The sequence below is a fragment of the Choristoneura fumiferana genome, chromosome 17, assembly GCF_025370935.1.
Source record: "Choristoneura fumiferana chromosome 17, NRCan_CFum_1, whole genome shotgun sequence".
Taxonomy (NCBI): domain Eukaryota; kingdom Metazoa; phylum Arthropoda; class Insecta; order Lepidoptera; family Tortricidae; genus Choristoneura; species Choristoneura fumiferana.
In genome coordinates this window covers 5,720,432-5,745,350 of record NC_133488.1, presented here as the reverse complement: position 1 = coordinate 5,745,350, position 24,919 = coordinate 5,720,432, and the positions used below count along the sequence as shown (strand labels likewise).

General features: G+C 39.5%; 1 protein-coding gene across 1 annotated transcript; it reads left to right on the top strand.

Moving 5' to 3' along the window:
- The first annotated feature begins 1,316 nt into the window (after positions 1 to 1,316).
- Ptpmeg (protein tyrosine phosphatase Meg) lies at positions 1,317 to 24,919 on the top strand. The gene is made up of 15 exons (XM_074099741.1): positions 1,317 to 1,958; positions 5,379 to 5,507; positions 7,771 to 7,984; positions 9,931 to 10,139; positions 11,003 to 11,155; positions 12,889 to 13,127; positions 13,738 to 13,878; positions 14,725 to 14,947; positions 15,836 to 15,941; positions 16,551 to 16,790; positions 17,406 to 17,522; positions 18,187 to 18,407; positions 19,306 to 19,438; positions 19,795 to 20,006; positions 20,882 to 24,919. The coding sequence occupies exons 1-15, from the start codon at positions 1,788 to 1,790 to the stop codon at positions 20,966 to 20,968; spliced, it is 2,595 nt and encodes an 864-aa protein (XP_073955842.1). The 5' UTR covers positions 1,317 to 1,787; the 3' UTR covers positions 20,969 to 24,919.

The following is a 24,919-nucleotide window of genomic DNA, read 5'->3' as shown; positions in this document are numbered from 1 at the left end:
AAAAATATTAGGTACTTTATTTTTTCGTTATGGCTACGGAACCCTATTTTGGGCGTGTCCGACACGCTCTTGGTCGGTTTTTTTTTCAATTACTAGTATTTGAATTCCATTGCCGGTGAAATTACTGGCACGTGAGGTATCCCATCTTAGGCCTCTAGGTTGGCAACGCGTCTGCAATACCCCTGGTGTTGCAGATGTTTATGGGCGGTGGTGATCTCTTACCATCAGGAGACCCACTTGCATGGCAAACGAGCCATCCAGTCGAATAAAAAAATAAAACATTTAGATTCTAGTCGGCTTGAGATCATTCGTTAATTAACTGAATAAATATTTTGAAACCTGCGAAGTAATTCAACGGTATGTATGAAGCTCCCAATTAGCAATGCCTGGGAACTATAGCACAAGCCCTCTCATTCTGAGCTGTGATGTGAGACGTAAATAAGCTAGGATCTTCATGATGATTTTATTTTGAGCTATTCTCTTACTCCCTAAGTCGGGAATATACCTACCTACGTAGTCATGAGCCTATTATTACTACCTACTTGCCTTGTAAAATAATATACACAGTCGAAACTGATTCGAGTAACAGGATGGAACTGCAAATGTCACGCATATTTCCCTGCAAATGTCACGCATATTTTATGCATCTGTCAATTTTTTTATCGTAAAATTGATTGTGATAGGGTTCCACTATGGCACCTAATCGATTCAATTCTTTGACTGTACCTACCTAATGTGTCTAATCCTACCTAAATTTTCATATCGTTAATAAAAAAAAATATTCCCACGGGATAAGGATAAAATCTTGAAATATTAACCGCTGAGCTTAGAGTCATGAAATTTGGTATGTAGTGTCACGATGCATACAGGCGATCGCTGACATCTTAGTTAGCTCAGTGTAAGCTAGATGGCGCTTTCTTCAATAAGGGATAGTATAATTTAATAAATTCGAAAATGGAAGTTTGTGTCGTTTGGTCCCTCTGACACTTATACTATTTAATACGAGAGCAAGAGGGACGGTACGATACGGACTTAGATTTTCGAACTTCGGAGTAGGCCCTCAGCAGGGCTACTACGAAACTCGAAACTCGAAGTTAGTGTCGTGCGGTCCCTCTTGCACTCGCTAGTGTAAGCGTCAGCAGGGCTACTACGAAACTCGAAATTCGAAGTTCGTTTCGTGCGGTCCGTCTGACGCTTATACTATTTAATACGAGAGCGAGAGGGACGGTACGATACGAACTTCGAGTTTCGAGTTTCGTAGTAGCCCTGCTGCTTCCTTTGAGGCTGTCGCTGTCAGTCAGTCAGTGTTTGTCAACCGTGACAGCCGTAGACTTTGTGAAGAAATTGTGTGTAACAAAACGCTGTGTTCTGACGTTTGACGTCTATCTGTGGTTGATTCAATATGGCGATGATTGCGATAAAAAAAAAAACAAACAGTACTGTGGCAAGCGGAAGAATGGATGTATTGCGTGAATTTTATTAAATTGTAAGGCTTTTTCAAAATTTATTCCAACTTCTTTACAGATGACAAGCCTTAAATTAGAAGAAGCACACTTGTTACCCCTTTACGTATTATGCAATGAATTAAAAACTTATTTGCGATTGCTAAACGAAGGAAGGAAAACACATGAGAGGTCAAGTGATTCACGGGGTTAACTGAGGTTTACAACGATAATACGTAATTGAGCTGAGTCTGTGAGCGTGTGTAGTGTTGTTATTTGTCGCGGAGTGTCTGCCGACCGCGAATTGCCGTCTGACTTACATCTCAAGAATTTTATCCGGTTTTGATGAGTAATCGATTAGATGAGATGATTGAGAGCGTATCGCGGCGCGCCTTCAGTAGTTCTAGTGGTACCTACAACGTACGAGCCTTGGAGTTGCAGAGGGAACGAAAGCTTAATATTATTAATGTCACCGTGCTGTTTTTGGACGATACCCACCACTCTTTTCAAATCGAGGTAAGCACAGCTGTTCGTCAAAAGTTTTCGTATATTTTTTTCTTATATGAGAATTGTCTGCCAGTATTGTCTTGACTTGAGGCCAACCAATTAACCTCTGTAATAAACCTAATTAGGTCATCATTGTGATAGATGCTAGATGAAATTACCTTTATGTAAATTGGTCTAAATATAGTTAAATAAACTAATTAGTCTCAATAAAAATCCTAACAACAGTCTTTATTATTTTTCTGTTTTTTAAAGGTGTTTGTTTACTAATCCCTACTAATATTATAAATGCGAAAGTAACTGTCTGTCTGTCTGTCTGTCTGTCTGTCTGTCTGTCTGTCTGTCTGTCTGTTACGCTTTCACGTCGAAACCACTGAACCGATTTTGATGAAATTTGGTATATAGGTATTTTGAACCCCAAGGATCAACATAGGATACCTTTTATTCCGGTAGAGGGCGCCACCGCGCGATAACCTAGATCCGCGCAGACAAAGTCGCGGGCATAAGCTAGTGCAATCTAAATTTGATTGTAACAGGCAATAAAGCGTGTCACACACAATGCAGATCCAATAATATTTTAGTATAAAAACTTAATTATCTGATACTACCACACACTATGCAGATACAATAATAATATCTGCCCAAATTGTTTACAAAAAATTGACACTAGTTATCATACTTAACCCTTAATAAGGCCCCATTTATTGGAGCATTCTACCACAGAATCAAAAGCAGCTATCGAACACGTACCTGACAAAGGATATTTTTCAAAGCTAGTTAATCGTATTTTCATAAACTACAATGGAAATTGTGACGAATTGTGAAATTAATAAGGTTCAGTTTCCAACTCAATGCAAGTGGTCACTAAATGGCCTCTACCTTATTAAGGGTTAACATAAAGATGATTCTAATGCAATTTAATTTCGCCAGATACGAGGTTGAGAAAGTAAGCAGTTGAATATGTCAACTCAAGAAACTGAATAGGAAAATGAACTCTTTTGTTTTGAATACAAAATCGAAAATTTTATTTAATCTATAATTTTGCAACTAAATAAAACAGTTTTTCACTATTTTAAAATGGTACTTTGAAGGCTGACATTTCAAGAATGGCCTCTAAGAAAAAAATACAAGCTCATTTACTCATTTGATAGTAAATAGTAGCTTTTGTTTATTTTATTCAAAATCTTTTTCTAAAACGTCAATTAATTGTGATTCACGAAAAGATAATTCACGCGTTCCCAGGAAAGGGATACAACATTCATTAGTTAGCAAAAAATGGCAAAAAATCACGTTTGTTGTATGGGAGCCCCCTTAAATATTTATTTTATTCTGTTTTTAGTGTTTATACATAATCTAGCCACAGTTATACATAATCTATGAAAATTTCCACTGTCTCACAATCATGATTCATGAACAGCCTGGTGACAGACGGACGGGCGGACGGACAGCAAAGTCTTAGTAATAGGGTTTCCATTTTTACCCTTTGGGTACAGGACCCTAAAAGAGATGGTTAATGCAAGAATTATAATAATAACAACTTCATTTTTTTTCTTTCTTTCTCTCTTTCTTTCTTTTCTTCATTTATTTCGGGCAACTTGGCCCATACAATGAATACCTTACAGACTAACATATATATTTATAATCAATAATATTTAAAACTTATTTGGTGACAAAACGTAATTGTGAGCACCTGTGTGTTGTGTTAGAGATACGGGGCCATCCATAAAGTATGTCACACCTATTTTGACCATTTTTAGACAACCCACCAGTTAAACCCCAAATTGCAGTTATTTCGTTTCTCTCTCACAAACCGCTTGCCCCCCCCTCCCCCCACCCCTAAATATGTGACATACTTTATGGATGACCCCTACGGCTTCAGGTTATATTGTATACTGCTTAGTTTGAGTCTTGTGAAGTCTAGGGTGAATAACCCTATTAATATTTATTACTTTTAAATCAATTGAACATAAGTAAAAGAAGTGCAGTTTTATTACTCAGAATTCAGACAACTGATAAGATATTTTGATTCCTGTAAATAAATCTAACAAGCAATATAACTTATCTATAATCTCTGCAATTTATTTTACAGTGTTTTCTGTTTGTTTACTTATTATCATATGTCTTTAATCTGTGTAATATTTTCTATACAAAAAATGCTGTTTTGTTTGAATTATGGTGTTTTTGGTCAGTTCTTACTAAGATTTTAATTATATTATAATGTTTTAATTCTGACATAATTAGTAAAAAAATAGGAATATAAAAATTAGTGGTTTTCCCACTTAACATTTTATTTGTTACTCTTTGAATACAAATAAATTACAATGACAATTGAACATCACAATAAAAATTTCAACAATTTATAAATATTAATCATAATTTTTAAAAGCTTAAAGGCAGGGAGCTGGCGCCGCCAAGAGCGCAGTCAGCGGTATCGGCAATTAATGAAAGAATATTAGTTTTTCTTTTACAAATATACAATTTTACTCGCAAATGTGATGAAAAACATTGTATGTCACACGGGCGGTACTGGAATTACGAACATCGACTCGTTAAAGCCCTCAGTCTTCGACTTCGGGCTTCTAATAGACTCTCGTTCGTAGTTCGTTATTTACCGCCCTTAAGACACAATGTACTATTATTTAACTTGTAATGTATGTTTATTAATGTTGAATGCATGTATCCATGTATGTGCCGGTCAAATCATGCAAGTTGAATTTGACCCACTTTGAGTGGTCAGATTGACTTGAAGGGTGGCATAGTTATGTCAATCTGGTGACAATACAATAATCTGGCAGTGACATCCTGGTGGTCCGGCCAGGATTGTCTCTGCAGAACGGAACTCCTCAAAGGTAAATGGCATCGACTTGAAATTTGGTGTGGAAATGTAGTATAACAATGCAAGTACAGTCAACAAAAAAGCTTGAATTAAAAAGGAAATTTTAACAAAAAACTTGTTACTCCTCTGTCTTTGAACTAGTCAAAATGTACACTCAAGGACTTAATTCATGAGCTACCATGGAACCTTTTCAAACCTTTTTATTTTTTGTGCAGGTTCCACCCGGATTGCTACCACCATCTTGCTCGCTAATCCTGCCGTGAAGCAGCAGTGCTTGCACTGTTGTGTTTCGGCGTGGAGAGTAAGACAGCCGGTGAAATTACTGGCACGTGAGGTATCCCATCTTAGGCCTCTAGGTTGGCAACGCGTCTGCAATACCCCTGGTGTTGCAGATGTTTATGGGCGGTGGTGATCTCTTACCATCAGGAGACCCACTTGCTCGTTCGCCATCCAGTCGAATAAAAAAAAAGTCATTACGATTTTCGTTCTTAATTAATACGATGTCATTATGACGTTTACTGTGAAATGGTTTCATGGTGGCTCATGATTTAAGTCCCTGACCGCTTATAAATAATGTATTTTATTCTTTATTTCAGAAAAAAGCAAAAGGCAATGCTCTTTTAGAACAAGTATTTCAACACATAGAATTAGTTGAGAAGGACTATTTTGGACTCCAATTTACAGAGAATGGATCACCACCAAACGCAACAAACACAGAAATCACGGTAATTGTTGATTTTTTCATTCTTTTAGTTAGTTTTTGGTACTTCAAAGTTTGAGTACATAAACTAAGCCTGTTTCACCATTCTTTGATCAATTTTTTGGGACAGATAAATGTGATGTTGTCTCTGTTTGTGCTGACATAACAAACAGAGTTGACATCACAGATACCTATCACAGAAAATAATGAATGACCCAGTTAGACCCAGACAGTTGTTGTCAAGCATGGACATTTGGGCGGTTTCGCGTTTGTGCGGTCAAAAAGATTCGTAGTAGGTATAGACTATTGCAGTGTTTTTAAAACTGTGGGTCGCGGATGCCCCTTAAGGGGGTCGGAGTATCTTTTAAATACTCTCAACGTTATTGTGTATAATTAATGTTTATAATCAACGTAAGATAATACCAATATGTGCTTACTGTAAGTGGAGGTAAGCAGGGGGTCGCCTAATATTTTTCGATTTCGATGGATCGAACCCGGTACTTCAAGCTTCGCAGTCAGGTTACCTAACCATTGGGGCTATCTGGTCCTCCAAACCTTACTTGGATACTTTAGTCAATGTTTATAATTTTAAAAATAACTTAATCTGTTATTTATGTTAAGGACAACAATTAAACTTAATGAGGGCTATCGCGAATGAATTCGCCACTAGAGGCGCTAGTGTAGCGTGAGGTCTCCGAAATGTCAAATCTCATAGTTTTTGAGTGAGCTACGCGGGTTTATTTTTTATTAGAAAATTTTTGTGAATATTTTGTAATATCTGAAATTAATTATGGCAAATATGCGTTCCGGGGCAATGAATGTCTGTGTTTTGAGACAGTTTTGTCTTTCGGAAACCTTTGTGCTCCCTTTTTTCCGAACAAAACGGTGGCATGCTCGATATTTTTATGGTACTGTTTTAAGGTGTAGGTATGATTTTAATCTAAACTTTGTTTTCACGCCCGTAATAGCAGACTTTGAAAGCCAAACTTAAAAACCTCACGCAACAGTGCGCCATCTAGTGAGACAAAAAACGATAGCCCTCATTGCGCCTGCATTGACATTATAAACATTGCAACACGAATGTCTACCGAATAGCGGATGTTTTGGGTAATACCTACTGTAGTTGTATCAAAGGGGTTTTTCGATGCACAAAACTATGAGGTGGCTGTGACGTTTAATAAACCTGAGTGTCCGGTAAAAGTGTCACAGTATTTTCCTTATGGAACGAAATACGTAGTGACGAGGTGTGAGAATCTTCCTTAAGTTAGAAACACTGACAGCGGAGGTGGAGCGGTGCGGCGCGGCGCGGAGGCGGTATCGGTTGTAATATTAGAGCTAACATGAAAGTGGCCACACAGAAATAAGCGTGGTCGTTCACGTTAGCTCGAATATTACAACCGGTACCGCCTCCACGCCGTGCCGCACCGCTCCGCCTCCGGTGTTTCTAGCTTTAAGCAATTTCATTGCGCGGTTTTCGAGCGAGGAGTGTTAAAGTGATTGACGCAGCGCCGTAATGTAATTCTAGTATTAACATTTGCGTAAAGCCCGGTTTAGACTTGCAAGTAAAATCGTGCAAGTTGCATTACATTGCGAGGCCGTAAAGCCAACGAATTTGTAGCGGTCAATCGAGCGCCGCGCCGCACGCGTAATGCAACTTGCACGATTTTTCCTGCAGGTCTAAACTCTGCTTTATGCTCGCTAAACTGTTGATGAGACATTAGTGACACGTGTCTATTTTTTGCCGTTTTGAACACAAGCGGTTTTTTATGCTATGACGTCACATAGGTAGGTACATGTCCTTACAACTCTCACTCTGTTTTAACTCGGTTTTAAAAGAAAGGTAGCTAAAAAATTGTTTCCGTGCCATAACACGCATTAGGCTTTGATTTATAAAATAAATGAAAAATATTCAAGTTAAAATACCGTATTTGTGATTGTATGTTAGGTATTAGTAATGCAGTTATGAGTACTAATTAATTGTTGTGGTTTTAGGAACGTGCCCTAAGTAGTTGGGTTTAGTCAGAATACAATACACATAGGTATATGGGTGAGACCGCAGAAATATAAGAATAATATACTGAGCGGAAAAAAATATAGCCCTGAAATGTATGCAGTAATAGGTAATATTGTATGAAGAGTGGACCAAATTTTGTGCCGCTTATAAAATAAATTTTATCCTATGTATTCACCTGCCACAATTAATATCGCTACATTATTGCCTCTCCAAAAAAAAGTTGAAAAATGGTTTTATTCAACTATCTTTCATGTTTTTTTATTCATTATTACAGCGTTGGCTAGACCCCAGCAAATCGGTGAAAAAACAAGTAGGAAGCAGCGCGCAATTCTGGTTAGCAGTGCGCTTCTACCCCCCAGAACCTTCTAGACTTGCCGAGGAGTTCACCAGATACTTACTCTGCCTGCAGCTAAGGAAACTCCTGCTCGATGGGAGAATGACCGCACCAAAAAATACCTTGCTGCTGTTAGCTTCGTTCACTGTACAAGGTATAATCATGCTATTCGAACATTTTAACCGTCTCATTTTACTGGACACTTCTGTAAAAATGGCCGAAGAATCTGATACAGTTTCTTAGTTATCTGGTAGAGCAGAAATACAGGAAGTCGTAACAGGGCATTTCTATCTACCGATCTCCTGATGTATCCCCAAAATATTGTATGGATGTGTCCATTTTGTTACGAATTTTTCTTAATAATTTTCGTAACAAAACGGACACATCCATAAAATATTTTGGGGACACATCGGGAGAGTCTGTTTTCCCAGATCGGAATCATAGACTGAGTCTACCTCCCAATTTTTTTGAAATCGGAGAGATAAACTCAGGGTACAGTGGTAGATAGAAATGCCCAACAAATAATCGAAAAGACATCAAAATCTACAGCCAATTCGTAAATGAGGCGTTTGAAACGCTCGAATAATCGTCCGCGGATGGATTAGTTTTCTAAAAAATCCAATTAGTCTGTCGGTTAAATTATCAGAAAATGTTGGAACAAATTTACCCTAAATGATGAAAATATAGCCAGGCATAAAGCATAAAGCATAAAGTTACGCCGTGTGACACTGAGCACGGCGTGACGTCGTGGGCCTCGAGCTTTGTCACTTTTTGTTTGATTGACAAAAAAAGTGTCCAATGTTTTCTGGTGATGTAATAAAAATAAAAAGTAAGAGCCTCCTTGAAGGCTTCTTGAAGGCCCGATGCTAAAAAACATGATTCATAAACGTCTGTTAGCGCTAATCAGTCGATTAAGGCTCTGCTAAAGTTAGAGGACCGTAGACACTCCTTTATCTCCCTGCTAAAGTCACAAAATGGCCGCCACAAGTTTGAACAGCTGACTTTGACAAGAGCAAAAAAGCATACCGAAGATATTTTTAGTGAAGGGAGGGTTACGCAAAGATTTTAAAAAATCCAGGAAAATTTATTGCTGCTACTTTACTAACAATAAATATAAAAAAAATTAGGATGATTAACATAATTATGGCTTTTTGCACTTAGGTAGAACATAAACATGCGGATCGGAAATGGCGGGAAAACAAACATCTCGCTTTGTATTTTTTTTCCTGCTAATTTGCTGTCACTGCTGTCAATTTTTTTTTTATCGACGAGGCCATTTTTTGTCTTTGATTTGTCAAGATAGCCAACATAACGCGTCTAATCCGTCTATCAGCAGCTCAACAACAGCAGACTGCTAGCAAGCGTTTATGAATCACAACGACAACCCTCTACTTCTTGACAACCGTCTAACAAGCTTAATCAGTCTGCTAAGTAACAGACCGATCAAACCTCAATTAAGGATTTTTTATGAATAAGGCTGTAAAATAGAAATAGAATAATATACTCAGCGGCACAAAATTTGGCCCACTCTCCATACAGAATTAGCTATTACTGCATACATTTGAGGGCCACATTTTTTGCCACTCATTATGTAGGTATTTTTACCTAGTTAAATACCCAATCAAATTGTATTAAGTATATGAAAAACCCGATGGAACTTACTAATCGGGTTTGCGGTGGAAGTTCTGCCCTTTGTTCATTTTATATCTAATAGTTACTATAACCTAACCAACACAAAGTTGGAAAACCCCCGACTTTGTCACTTCAAAGTTCAATATCTCAAAAACGGCTAAACCGATTTTGATGAAACATGCCTAAGAACCATTGCTAGAAAACCTGCTTTCAAATAAATAAATAAAATCAAATCGGTCTACCCGTTTAAGAGCTACGGTGCCACAGACAGACACACACACAGACACACATAGCGTTCAAACTTATAACAACCCTCTTTTTGCATTGGGGGTTAATACACTGACTCTTATTTATAATATTAAGCAAATAACAAAAATACCATGCGATGATGTCGAAAATGAACTAGACTCAGCATTATGCTGCAGTACGTGCTTACTATAGCGCTGATTTTCAGTCATTACCTTACAGCTGAACTAGGCGACTACAACGTATCCGAACACCCACCGAATTACCTCTCGGAGCTCAGGCTAGTTCAGAAACAGAGTGCAGAAGACGAAAGGAGGATCAGGGAGCTCCACAAACTGCACGCGGGGCAGTCACCTTCGGATGCCGAGGCGAACTTTCTGGAACACGTGAAGCGGCTGGATTGTTACGGTGTGGAGTCACATCCTGCTAAGGTAATCTATGTATACTTTTCCATGGTGAGTTCGAAATATTTCCGAACATATGAGGAGGTTTATTAAGTTAACTTAAAACCCTGGGGCCCTACCCCATCTATTGAAGCATACTAGCACAGAATCAAAAGCAACTATCGAATACATACATGGCAAAGGATATTTTTAAAGCTAGTAGTATTTTCAGTAATTACAATGAATATATATATATATATATATATATATATGACATCGAAAATACAAACTGAGACATGGATGCACAGAAAAACCAGAAAAAGAGCTGCTGCATAAGTAGCGTAGTAGAAATAAGCAACCTGAGATATGTATGCATAGGAAAAATTCGTGTCTAAATTCCTGTCCAGCGGTGGTGTAGGGGTTATAGCACGCAGCACGGATTGCTGAGGACCTGGGTTCGATTCCCAGCGCTGGTCTCTTTTTCTGGTTTTTCTGTGCATCCATGTCTCAGTTTGTATTTTCGATATGGTTTCACGGGATACCCGTAAAAGTAACAAATTTGGAGTTGAAATAAAAAATACAAAAAGACTCCAAATAACCAATCATGATATATATGACAACCCTAGAACTGCACCGAAAATGCTAGAGAAAGTAGGATCACTGCTAATGTTGTATAGATACGGAACCCTTCGTGCGCGAATCCGACTCGCACTTGGTCGGTTTTTTATTTTTTATTTTAATGACAGTCCCTCAGCCAATTTTGCCAGTTTCTGGTGGGTGTTGTCGTTGTATGGTAAAAAAATGTAGAAAACGAAACACGAGGGTTAATGATAGATGAACGATGACCCAAGTCTTGTCCCGTGTTATTTACTTACCTATTAAATTTATTAAAAAAAAGAAATTGTCCTCAGGATTACAACGGGAAAGACATATTTATTGGCGTCACGTCAATAGGTATAGTGGTCTTCCAGAACAACATACGAGTGAACACATTCTCTTGGAGTAAAATTGTAAAGATTTCCTTCAAGAGGAAACAGTTTTTTATCCAGTTGAAGCGAGAGCCTGTAAGTATTAGTAGATTATTGTCGTGGCCTGGAAGTAGGCAATTGCTGGCTGAGTATGAGTATTAAACGGACGAGCTTGCGAGTCCGTTTAACTAATACGAAGCCAGCAATTGCTATTCCAGCCGAGACTAATATAAAGCTTTTCTCAAAAATGGTGAATAATTCTGAAATAGAAAAAACTTTTTCTCAAAATCCCTACTAATATTATAAATGCGAAAGTAACTCTGTCTGTCTGTCTGTCTGTCTGTCTGTTACGCTTTCACGTCGAAACCACTGAACCGATTTTGATGAAATTTGGTATATACATATTTTGAACCCCAAGGATCAACATAGGATACCTTTTATTCCGGTAGAGGGCGCCACCGCGCGATAAACTAGATCCGCGCAGACGAAGTCGCGGGCTTAAGCTAGTATATTATAACATTTAAAATAAACTTCATTCTATTCCAATATTTTTCTTATGCTTTCCCGCCTTTTTTTCATTAAAAATAAACTGCTGGTGTTTTTTCCACCGAAAACACCACAAGCTGTTTCAGACCCAATAGAAAAAGTCCGGAGTTCCAACAGAATATCTGATATCGGCCATTAGACTTGGCTGTATACGACTTGTGCCAACATTTCCATGGCCTTTTTAACTTTAAAAAAAAATTGTGACTGATTGCAGGCGCGCTAATTCATTATTGCAGGCAAGCTAGCGCGCCTGCAATCTTTTTAACTTTTTAATTTTTCGCTGACCATAAACTATGCACCTCACCTTCTGATATGTAAAGAATAATGACAACTTTTACGATCATTTTTGAGAAAAATGTTTTATACTTTCGTGTTTTTACTCGTATTTATTTATGTCTAACAACTGGTAGCATGGTGTACGGTTGTGTCACTCTGAAGATGAGCTCTGGTTGAGTTCGAAACGCGTCAGTGTAGTGTGGTAGTGGTGATAGATGGGTTTGTGTGATTTGTGTGTTTTCTTACAGTGTCGAGGTGGAGGAACTGCATGAACACGCATATTTTGCATAAGCTTAGCTATCGTAAGAACGCGGGTGAGCAAGGAAATTCTTTTAGTTCATCGTATTTATTTATTTTATTTCTATTTATTTGTCAACAAAAAAATACAGCATTACAGTTGAAACACCAATTCGCTCTAAAATTCAAATAATACAAAGAAATAATCGGTACATAATAGGTATAGGTATAGAGGTGTTAGTAGTTTTGCTACTGTGTTTCGTACGGAGAGTGGGAGATCCGGAGACCCAACTCCCCTCCCCCCTTCCCCCCCCATTTAGCCCTCCTTTTAGGCTAGCAACGCACCCGCAGTCCTAATAATGCTGTAGGTGTCCATGGGCGGCGGTGATCAATTTACTATTTTTTTCGTGGCCGTTGACGCTTGAGTACCTTGGTCTTTCACGAAGATTTTACTTTGCATTAGAGCTTAAAAAGTCATTTTATATCGCCTAGACTTCTAGACTTAGGATCCAGCATAAATATGAAGATGACGAGCATGAGAAGTGAAAACATTTATTGTTTCATTGCTCATTAAACTAACGTGAGACTCACTCGTATTTAATAATATCAACCCGAATAACTCACGTCTTAAATCGAGTTTAGCTCGACATGTTTCGGGCTAATTCGCAGCCCTTAATCTAGGAGTAACGCGACACGGTGTTATGCGACATATAGAGCTAAACTCGATGTAAGACGTGAGTTATCCGCATTTATTTCATTTATTGTTTCAGTCTGAATCGTACGACACAGTTCTCGGCTTCAACATGCGGTCAGGGCGGGCGGCGAAAGCGCTCTGGCGCTGTAGCGTGGAGCGGCATGGCTTCTTCCGCCTGCGGGCGCCCAGGCGCCGGCCCCTACTGGGCGCCCTGGGTGCCCTAGCTGGCATCACGGCGCCCACCGTCCCTAGGACCGAGACCCAGGCGTTGGAGGACGCGAGGAGGTCTCGGTCGAGTAACAGGAACTTTGTCAGGTAACTTATGATACCTTGGAGGTAAAGGAGACGCCCTGCTGGAAAGCCTAGGTATCTCCCTGGTTCCTCCGTGGTCCCTGGCTCCGTTTCCACCAGAGATGTGCGAAGAATGTGTTTTTCATGAACACGAAACGCTGTGCGAGAATAGATAAATGAAGTGTTTCTATTGGTTCATGAAATAGTACATTGTGTCTTAAGGGCGGTAAATAAGGAATTACGAACGAGAGTCTATTAGAAGCCCGAAGTCGAAGACTGAGGGCTTTAATGAGTCGATGTTCGTAATTCTAGTACCGCCCGTGCGACATACAATGTTTTTCATCACATTTGCGAGTAAAATTTTATATTTCTATAAGAAAAAATATAATTGTTCCAAATATTGGCGATACCTTAGGCTGCGCTCTTGGAGCGGATTCATGTGCGAAATTACATTTGAAATTTGCCACAAGCTTTGCACAAACCAGCGAAGCAATTCAATGCTGTGTGTGAAGTTTCCAATCCGCACTGGGCCCGCGTGGGAACTACAGCCCAAGCCCTCTCATTCTGAGAGATCTGTGGCCAGCATTGGGGCGTATATAGGCTGGGATGATGATAATGATTTTTGGTTGTGCAGACGCAGCAGCTCCCGCAACCGGTCGCGGTCGCCGGGCAAGCTGTCGCTGGGGGCGCCGGCGGCGGCTCCGCGCGGCGCCCGCGTCACCGCGCACGACGAGCCGCCGCCCCGCGCCGCATGGACCGACCCGCCGCCCCAGGAGTGAGTCCATACCGTCACTATACCTTGACAAGTTTGTGCCTGACGCTCGGACGAATCTTGATAATATGTTTTTGGTAAAAAACTTTTTAATACAAGCTTTTTTTTGCGGACTGTACTTGTATTGTCACCCTAACTACATTTGCATACCAAATTTCAAGTCGATGTCATTAACCGTTGAAGAGTTCCGTCCTGTGGAGACAATCCTGGCCGGATTAGCAGAATGTAACTACCAGATTATTGTAAGTTATTTACTTACTTCGCCGGCTCAGCGACCCAAAGTGGATCTTGGCCTCGGACACAAGACTCCGCCAATTGTTCCTACCCTGTACAACAAGGCGCCAGTCTGCCAAGGACCGTACCAAAATTCAAGTACCTTGGCTGCACAATAACAGACACAAACCAGAGGCAAGATGAAATTAACGTTCGTATCCAAAACGCCCTAAGATGTTCAGCGGCCCTTCACAACATTTTGGCGTCCAAGCTTATTAGTAGAAGCACCAAGATGCGAGTTTACAAGACAGTGATAAGCCCAATCTTAATGTATGGGTGCGAAGCTTGGACGCTAACACTGAAGGATTGTAAGTTGGTCGAATTTAAATAGCAAGATTTGATTACAGACAGACAGACAACGGGACAAGTGAAACTAAAAAAGCTTGCACCTACTTCATAATTTATAATTTTTCTTAAAGGACCGCTTCGGTGTCTGTCTGTGTATAAAGACCCTTTATCTCGGTAACACGTGGAGGTATCGAGTTGAAATTAAAACCATATACTCAGGTTGCAAATATCGCAATGATTTTTATCGCGATGTGTGTGGCCCTACCATAACGTATTTGACCTTTCCAGAGACGACGGCGGCTTCCTCGAGCGTTCGCTCGCGCTCCGCGTCCCTCTATCATACGCGGACGACACAGACACCGCGTCTGAGGGCGAGCAGACAGTGCGCGTGCGACTGTCGGCGGGCGCGGACGGCCGCTTCGGGTTCAACGTCCGCGGCGGCGGCGGCGCGCCCGTGCTCGTCAGCCGCGTCGCGCCCTCGGCACTGTCGCAGCTACAAGAAGGGGACCAGGTAATAGGACATTCCAGAGGTCTCTAAAACATTCCACAAGTCTCTTGACCATTCCAGAAATTTCTAGAACATTCCAGAAGTCTCTAGACTATTCTAAAAGTCTAGATGATTCTAGAAGACTCTAGAATGGTCCAGAAGTCTCTAGAACATTCTAAAATCTCTGAAACAAACGGTGGTTTCCTCCTACTTGGATGACACTCATATTAAATGATATTGTAACGGATAACTCACGTCTTAAACCGAGTTTAGCTCGACATATTTCGGGCTATTTCGTAGCCCTTCTTCTCAGGAGCACGCGAACGCGACACGGCGGCTGCCGCAACACGCACACACGCGTGAGAAGAAGGGCTACGAAATAGCCCGAAACATGTCGAGCTAAACTCGGTTTAAGACGTGAGTTATCCGTTACAATATCATTTAATATGAGTGAGTCTCACGGTAGTTTCATGTTCAAAATTGGATGACACTGGCCATCCCTTTGCCTTCCATCCTCGTAAGAACTCAAAAAGGGAATCAGGTAATGAACGGTCCTGAAGTCCAGCATATTAAGAAGCGGCCGGATGATGGAACGTTCCAGAATAACATGGGGCTGTACTTTGATTACTTCACACGATTAGAGGGAAATAGTGGTTTGTGTCCCGCGACTCAAATATTTCCGACTTTCACAGTAAAAAAATAATACGAAGTATATACTCTTTCTACAAGTTTATTCCAGCACTACAGTGTGATAGCCGAGAGTAAAAAGCCACAATATTTCCCCAAGAAAGTCGTGAAGGTTCACTGTCCTCATCCGACAACCGCTCTCTCAAGAGTGTATCGGCTTAGTCTTAGAAGAAGAGGCGTTATGTGTATTCAACTTTTTACTCAACGCTCGAATTTGTATTTCAGGTGATATCAATAAACAACACAGATGTCGAAGACCTCACGCACGAACAAGTTGTACAGATCATCCGGAATACGAGAGGGGTGTTGACTCTTGTCCTTAAACAGAATGGTAAGTGGAGTGATAGAATTACTAGGTTCACATTGTCATGTAGCGATGCGTGGCTTAAGCCAATCAAAAGAAGCTTTATGTCGACATACGGAAAAGGCCAAGCCGGAAAAGGCCAGCCCGTTGCGTGGAAATATATGCCTTGATCACAAGTACCGAGCAAACGGGCGAGACAGTAAAATGTTTCTCGGCCGAGACAGTCATGCACCTAAGCGAGTAACTGCAGTTCACACATGTTTTGAAACTAGGATTGTCAGTTCACTTCAAAAATGACACGCGCGGCGACGTGACGGTCGAGTGGCGAGACACTACATGTTCAGACCTGCCGAGTGAGCGAGCGAGACGTGCGGGGAAGAACACTTGGCCTAGTAGATAGAACGGGAGGATAAAGTTGAATGGATGCGATCAGTCTGAAATGATAAGGCCACCTATTTGCTCATCTTGTAATTTTCTCTGAGTACCCGTTTTCTTTATCGTATACTATTATGACGTAGGCTAATAAGTTGTACTTATTGTATTTTCAAAAATTACATGGGGGATTTAATTTACCTTAAGTTTTTAGAATTTTAATCACTAGAAACTAAAATATTAAAATTTGTGCATGTTCCACAGCTGTATACGAACCCGAAGACGCCGTCCCCGAAGAGCCAGCCGTGTGCTTCGTCCCGCTCTGTTCCGGCCAGCTAGAGGGAGACGCCCTAGAGCAGTCGATGCTGTTGCTAGGCGACGGCCTTGCCAGTGGCGCCGCCCTGCGGCAATACGAGACTCTACTGCGGAGAGTGGAAGAGCCTGCCACCGCTGCAAGACTGCCTTGTAACCTCAATAAGAACCGATATAGGGACATCGCACCCTGTAAGCATTTTTTTTAAATTTAGGCCGTTAAAGTCCCACTGCTGATCAAAGGCCTCCCCTTTTATCCGCTATTCGTCCCCATCGAGAGCAAGCTTCTGCCACTCTACTTGATATGCATCCATCTCGTCCCGCCATCTCCTCTTCGGTCTGCCTCTGCGGGGCTACTACGAAATTCGAAAATCCTACCGTCCCTCTCACTCTTGAATTAAATAATATAAGCGTCAGCGGGACGGCAAGATACGAACTTCGAATTTCGCACTTCGTAGTATAGGGCCTGTTTCGATGGCCACCCTACGGAACCTGGTGGGTGGTAATTTGACATAGATTATAATAATAGACCTGCCCATTCTCATGAGCTGGCACGAATGAATCGACTTAGTATATCAAAAATAACCTAACCTAACTCACTAGAAAAGTTAAAACATTGTCATTTCAAAGTAACAATTAAACATAGCTATGAACCATCACAAGAAAACTCACTTTGGCATTAAAACAACGCATCGATATCAGTCCATCTGAGAGCTATGATGTCACAAGACAAACGGTTACTCTCGCATTTATAATATCCCTAAGAAAGAATAGTTATTCAATAATTTAATAACTGTTTCATTTCAGATGATTCAACGCGGGTAGAACTAAAAGAAGGGCCCACGGGCGACTACATAAATGCTTCATACATCAACATGGAAATCCCTAGTTCCGACCTGGTGCTGACTTACATCGCCACCCAAGGTTTGCCTGTTCATATTTAGTACTGTTTTAGCAGATTTGCTTGACAGAGTACAACACAACTAGAATGATAATGTCACTCAGGACTCGTCGGCATTCTTCGTTTTCCTGAAGATTCAAATGAGAAAGAAAGATAAACCCCATCTTTTGTTTCTAGTTCCGAACGGCATTAGCAAATTAGTTGAATTTGATATTTCTGCATGAGTTGCATGTTTATGGTCAGCGAAAAATCAAAAAGTTAAAAAAGATTCCTAGCGCGCTAGCTCTACAATAATGTCGCATACAAATTCCATTATTATCGAGTCTCAAACTTTTAAAAAAGGTAAAACGGCTATGAAAATGTTTGTACAAGTCGCGCGTATCAGTTATTTTGTTGGAACTCCGGACTTTATTATTGGGTTTGGTCAACAGCTGTGGAAAAATACAACCTGCAGTTTTTATTGTGAAAAAAAGTGGGAAAGCATAAAAGAATATTGGAAAAAAAATCGAATGTCATAATATATTTTGAGAAAAAGTTTCTAATTTAAAATTCTCCACCATTTTTGAGAAAAGCTATATTAGTCTCGGCTCGTATTAGTAATACTCATACTCAGCCAGCAATTGCCTACTTACATGCCACGACAACAATCTTTTATTTTCCATCATTTAACAACTGATACTTTTCCAGGCCCCCTACCATCAACAGTAGGAGACTTCTGGCAGATGGTGTGGGAAAGCGAGAGCAGTCTCGTGGTTATGCTGACAGTACTGGCGGAGCGGGGTCGCACGAAGTGTCACCAGTACTGGCCCAAGGTTGGGAATACGCTACAGGCAACCAGCCAGCTCACTGTGCAGACTACCAGCGAGCAGAACCTGGGGCATTATACTAGGCGGGAGATGGTTGTAAAGGTAAGACAACTTCACTTCTTATCAAAGAACTAGCGTTAACATGAAACTACCGTGAGACTCACTCATATTAAATAATGTTGTAACAGTTTTCGTGTCTTGATAGATTTTTAAGAGGATTACATGTAAATAACAGACGACCAGATGGCCTAGTGGTTAGAGAACCTGACTACGAAGCTTGAGGTCCCGGGTTCGATTCCCGTGTCGGGGCAGATATTTGTATGAAAAATACGAATGTTTGTTCTCGGGTCTTGGGTGTTTAATATGTATTTAAGTATGTATCTATATCTATACAATTATATTTATCCGTTGCTTAGTACCCATAACACAAGCTTTGCTAAGCTTACTTTGGGACTAGGTCAATTGGTGTGAATTGTCCCGTGATATTTATTTATTTATTTTTATTTTATTTATAAAGATACGGACAAACGTTATAGACGGAAAGTGGAAATCATCGAATCCAAAACCAACCTAATCATAATTCAAGAAAAAAAAAATACAAGAATTGCACGTTTTAAAAGTATTACATTTATTGAGGCACTTTCTCAAAAGTTTGTAACGTTACGGTGCTATTTTATTGATAGATCGAAGGTATGTATTGCGTATCTTTTTGTAACGCTTTGAGAGAAAGAAATTGTAACTACGATGGTGGTAAAGTCAAGGACTTTAATTAATAAACCACCATGGAATCTTTTCAAAGGAAAAGTCATAACGGTTTTCCTTGATGATTCCATGGTGGCTCATGAATTAAAGTCCTTGACCGTACAAACACTTTGTCACTTTGTCGCCAAGCGAAAAATAATTCATATTACTAAACATACTTTCTTCTACTTGTCGGCGGTAGGATGCCTCAGCACTGCCGGGTTTTTACGCTATTATAAGTAAATAATAACGGTTACAGGAGTCCAGTGGCGCCACACGCAACGTGACCCAACTGCAGTACACGGCGTGGCCCGACCACGGTGTACCCGAGGATGCGGCGGCGTTCATCAACTTCACGCGGCTCTGCTCGCAGCTACGGAACCACCGGGCTGGTGAGTAACACTTGCGGGAGTCTGTAGTGTCCCACGCAACGTGCGGCACCCAACTGCAATACACGGCGTGGCCCGACCACGTGGGCAATTTTTTTAAAGTCTGAAGCAGCACCGGGCGACTGCTTATAGATCAATGCGTTGGTGTTAAATACAAATACCTTGACGGGCCACTTGGTGGCCCGCAAACCTGGGTTTGGCCAGCCTCGGTCCATAGTGCCGTGATATAAGAAATATTCAGTCTTCTTTGGTCGGTAATACAATATTAAAGTTTTTTGAATCGGCTGCATCTTTGCAGGTTCAGCTTTCATTAGACAGACTATCCCCAGTATGGTTTCAATGGTGACCTTTGTCTCCAGTGATCCCAACGGTAATAGAAGAGCTGAACGGCGACGGCGAGCGTCTCCTCGACCCCCCCATGATCGTCCACTGCAGCGCGGGCGTGGGCCGCACGGGCGCCCTGATCCTCGCAGAGACCGCCATCGAGCTGCTGCGGCGGAGGCAGCCGCTCTACCCGCTCGACTTGGTGCGCGCCATGCGGACTATGCGGCCCATGTGCATACAGAACGTGGTGAGTGATACACCGTTATATCTCATCATCATCAGCCGGAAGACGTCCACTGCTAAAACAAAGGCCTCCCCCTTAGAACACCATAATGAACGACAACTCGCCACTTGCATCCACCAGTTGCCCGCAGCTCCGACGATGTCATCGGTCCGCCTAGTGGGAGGCCTGCCAGCGCTTTGTGTTCCGCGTGGTCGGCACTCGAGAACTTCTCTCTCCAAAATTATATCTTAGTAGCTTTAGTCTACATAGAAGCAAAAATGTCCCCCTCCCCTTTTTTTCTCTGAAGGTACTTTTATTTCATCCCTTCAGGGGTTTATTTCCAAATAAGCAAAATGTTGTATACTTAGCTAAAACTTTTTTTTATATTCATACTCACACTCCTTTATTGGTAATATCATTATTACATACAGCAGTTTGCAGGTGGTAGGGCCTTGTGCAAGGTCCGCCCGGATTGCTACCACCATCTTGCTCGCTAATCCTGCCGTGAAGCAGCAGTGCTTGCACTGTTGTGTTTCGGCGTGGAGAGTAAGACAGCCGGTGAAATTACTGGCACTTGAGGTATCCCATCTTAGGCCTCTAGGTTGGCAACGCATCTGCAATACCCCTGGTGTTGCAGATGTTTATGGGCGGTGGTGATCTCTTACCATCAGGAGACCCACTTGCTCGTTTGCCATCCAGTCAAATAAATAAAATAAATAAATAAATAAATACATGTTATTATTATCATTATTATTAATTATTATTATTATTATGTCATTTTTTAGGGTTAGGCTGTGCTTCGACCATTAAAACACTTCCCATCGACTTGGGCCCAAATTGAGCGGAAATAGGAACTGTAATAACCAAATTAGAAACTAATGATAATTTTTCATTTGCAGTGCCAGTACAAATTTGTATGCGAAAGCATACAAACGGCGTATTCTCAGGGCCTCATCAACGACCCTCCCGAAAACGGCTCCAACTGAAGCCGTTACGAACTTGCAATATGGGTTACGATGGTCCACAGGTCACCGGCAATGGGAGCACAATTTCCAGCGTGAAATGTGTGGCGCGTTATGGTGATTCATTGATTGTCGTGCGTGTTCATTGTGTACAATCCTTAACAAGTTAAGGGTTGGTGTGAAGTTAAGCCAAATGTGTCCTACCAACTGACCACCTGGCAATTCGACCAACCAACCGAAAATCTTAATCGCTTGCTTGCATACGTCAACAATGGTGTGCGTTGTCATCCATCGCAACTACCAAAAGTCGCAACTACTACTTACTTTCCGAATTAGTTGAAAATAAATAAATGATGTACGACTTCCATTTTTCTAATATTACTGGCTTTTATTAACAATACGCTTGTTCAACGTAATCTATTTTTTTAAACGAAAGAAGTACTATTGGCATATTAAAGTTATTTTGGTATTCGGTTGGTTGGTCATATTTCCCGGTGATTAGGTGGTAGGACACTTCTGGCGCGCAAAGTCATAGTGCGAGTTCGAATACCGTTCAGCGATACGAAAAACATTATAATTTATACGACAGTCTGCAACCTCGCGAAATAAATTAGAAAGTAATGTTATTCGCTATCATATAGTGACAGTTTTACAGCTCACAATGGCTACATCTCACAAACAAACGTGGAAACAATTATCATGTGAAAAAATCAGATTTAATATTATGTAGTGTTCATCGACGCAAGTAAGATATTAAAATGATATTTTCTAAGACTGAAAGGTGAAGTGGCCTTTTTATATAAGCCTAATGGCTGACTGAGGGACCTTTGCGGAAACGTAACTTGATAGTAATCATGCTTACTAGTATTGACATAAAAAATTACCATCTTCAATTGAAAAAAAAGACCTTTCTTTCATAGAATAATAACATGATTATTTTGTTCGATGGTTTTGAAACTTTTGGACTAGTCTTCTCTGGAAAGATATATATATTTATGCTATGAAATATCTTTATCACTATTAGTTTACACGTTGTTTTTAGCCAAAGTAATAGCTGATTAGCATTTTTTTATAATCTTTCTTCTTTATGTCACGCCTTGAGAAGCAGAAGCAGGCAAGTGGTAAATTTTGTCTTCTCGAATAACACCAGAACATATCAATGTAGTTAATTATTAATACTACTGTACTATTTCGTTTTCTAAATATTTATTTTACTTCTAAGTATTTCGCTTGTGTTCTGTGATTCTTCTGTAGGTAAAGTTGCCTTCATAACGAATTTATTAAATATCTAATTTTAAGTGATGACTAGTTTTAATATTTATTGTTACAGTAAGCTATTTCATTGTGTGCCATTCACAAATGATGTATTTTTTAAGTTGTTTACCGCGTACATTGCTTTAACTTCGGATTCTTTATGCTAATTAAAAAATACATTTATTAATTTAAATACAGTATTATACTATACACATTTTTAAATTGTTATAATGCATACTTTATCGTAATTTTCTATAGATAGTAAAAGGAAGGGACCCTTTGTAGAAAAATTTGCAATTCACTAATTAATTAAGGGTTACATCATTATGTAATATTTGAAACTTTTACTTAATTTGTACAAAAGTGTCAATATATCTTATACTTGCAATAAAAAAAAATGAAATACTTCTCTTGCTTTTCGGACAATTTTATAGTAAGAAAACTAGAATTGTATGAACATTATTTGCAATGAAATCGACATATCAAACAGTTTTGATACATTTACCGTGAGGGTTATAGTTTGAAGAGTAGCTTTTTAAAAAGAGTAATTGTTTCCATTGATAATTTAAAGAGTGTCTTGTTTTATTTAAATACATTTTGTCGGTGAAAAAGTACAATACAATTTGGAATCTTTAAATTGTATGTGACAGTTTTAAGATTTGGTTTCAATGTTTTATATTCGAAAAATTATAGAACCGTCGACTGTTGAAGTATAAGTTACATACAGTTTTTTTTGTTTTATGTTCCAAAAATGGTACAGAAACGGAAATTATTCTTTTTTTAAAAGTTACTTCTTGCATCATAGGATTCGTGAAGGAAATTTAAATTTTTGACATAAATAAATGTTATGTGGAATTATTTATACAGTTGCCTCCGAACAGCTAACTGTGCCTTTAGAATAAGTGAAAAATGCCATAAAATAATAATATTTGATAAAATCTGTATTGTAATTAAAATAGATTAATTATCATTATCATAATTTAATTTCATAATATTATGTATTAATAATATAAGTTATGATTATGAATGTCTATATTTTGTTTTTAATTTATTTTATACTAATTATAGCAATAAGAAATTAGTTCTTTGAGTGTAGAGTGACATTAAAATAATGGTCAATATATATAAGCTTTGCATTTAATCCAAGTAATAATAAACAACGGGTTTAAATGAAAAGTATATATTTGACCCTAAAAGTATTTAGCTAGCGTTTCAGAAAATTTTGAACTTGATTTGGTCCGACGTGAGAAATTTAAAATATTCTGCTGGCGAGGTTTAACAACACCACCACCAACTTAACCATCATAACGTAAAGATTTTGAATTTCGAATAACATTTTTTTTTAATTATTGCTGCAGAAGTCTTTTGACATCATACTTTTTCCTCTTTCTATGAATGCTTTTGTTTACAATTTGACTGACACTTTTGGTCGTAAAAGCTGAAAGATTATCAAAGGAATTTTATTTACTTAATTACCTACCGATTTATATTATATGCAATTATACATTTTTCAAAATCACAAATGTAATGAGGACGTTCTAACAAACAAAATATTCCAAACAGAAATGTTAAAGAGACCTCACGATACCACCGCCATCTACCAATATTCCACAAGTCATAAAATCTTCATTGGTACGACTTTGCAGGATTGGTACGACTTTGCAGGATTATACCTCTAGAAAAAAAACCAATAAGTTTATTTTATATTTATATTTTTTTACACAGCATTGCAGTTTGACAAATACACTGAAAAACTACAAAAACTAACTTTACCTTATGGTAGGGTACATTGTAGTTAAACTCGACTGTCATCCATCTCACGAAATATTAAGCATTGGCAACACAGCCCCCAGCCACGCCAGCAGATATCATTAGGTTAATAACTTCCCCATAAGCACATCAAGGTCAAAATTTTGCAGGAAACTAACGCATTCTCAATAACCCCTGGAATATATAAAATAATGATTTTCTCTAAAAACTTTTTGATGTACAGTCAAGTGCAAAGATATCGACACGGCCAAAGTTCCATAAATATGTATACACCATGCACTTAACATTAAGGTCGTGTATACATATTTTTGTAAGTTTGACTGTGTCGATATCTTTGCACGTGACTGTACCGACGTGCACCGGGATTGTTGAGCCACTCGCCACTGTTTATAATTTAGTCGAGTTAGAGAACCTAACGAAGCTTGAGGTCCCGGGTTCGATCCCGGTCGGAACAGATATTTGTATGAATAATACAAATGTTTGTTCTCGGGTCTTGGACATTTATATGTATTTCAGTACCTATGTATTTATCTATAAAAGTATGTTAATCCGTTGCCTAGTGCCCATAGTACAGGCTTTGCTTAGTGGGTTTACTAGGTTAGAATTGGTGTCAATTGTCAGTTTATTTATTTATAGATACTCGAAATAAATCAATCTGCCGTAAATTTTGATCGTTTGCATTGGCCAATGGTGGCGAGTGGAGTGGTGCCATCTATCGCAACTATCGTAAGTCACGACCACAAGAATATTAAAGGCCTATTTTTTTTAAACAATGTTTTAGGGGTTATTAGGTTATCGTTTAGTATGTATTGTGTGAATGACTGACGTAGCATAAGTGTTTAGCTCGTTTGACGTAGTGAGAGCTACAGCGTGCGTTTCAACCTTGTGATTTTGTTTACGAACGTGCTGTGCATTTTGTTCTGTGACATTAAAAAAAGTTTATTGATTGTA

Excerpts from the sequence above, each read along its gene's own strand:
- Ptpmeg (XM_074099741.1), top strand. The coding sequence starts at position 1,788 with ATGAGTAATCGATTAGATGAGATGATTGAGAGCGTATCGCGGCGCGCC. Across the intron at positions 18,408-19,305 it reads GGCGGGAGATGGTTGTAAAG|GAGTCCAGTGGCGCCACACG; the intron begins GTAAGACAACTT and ends TAACGGTTACAG. Across the intron at positions 19,439-19,794 it reads GCTACGGAACCACCGGGCTG|TGATCCCAACGGTAATAGAA; the intron begins GTGAGTAACACT and ends CTTTGTCTCCAG.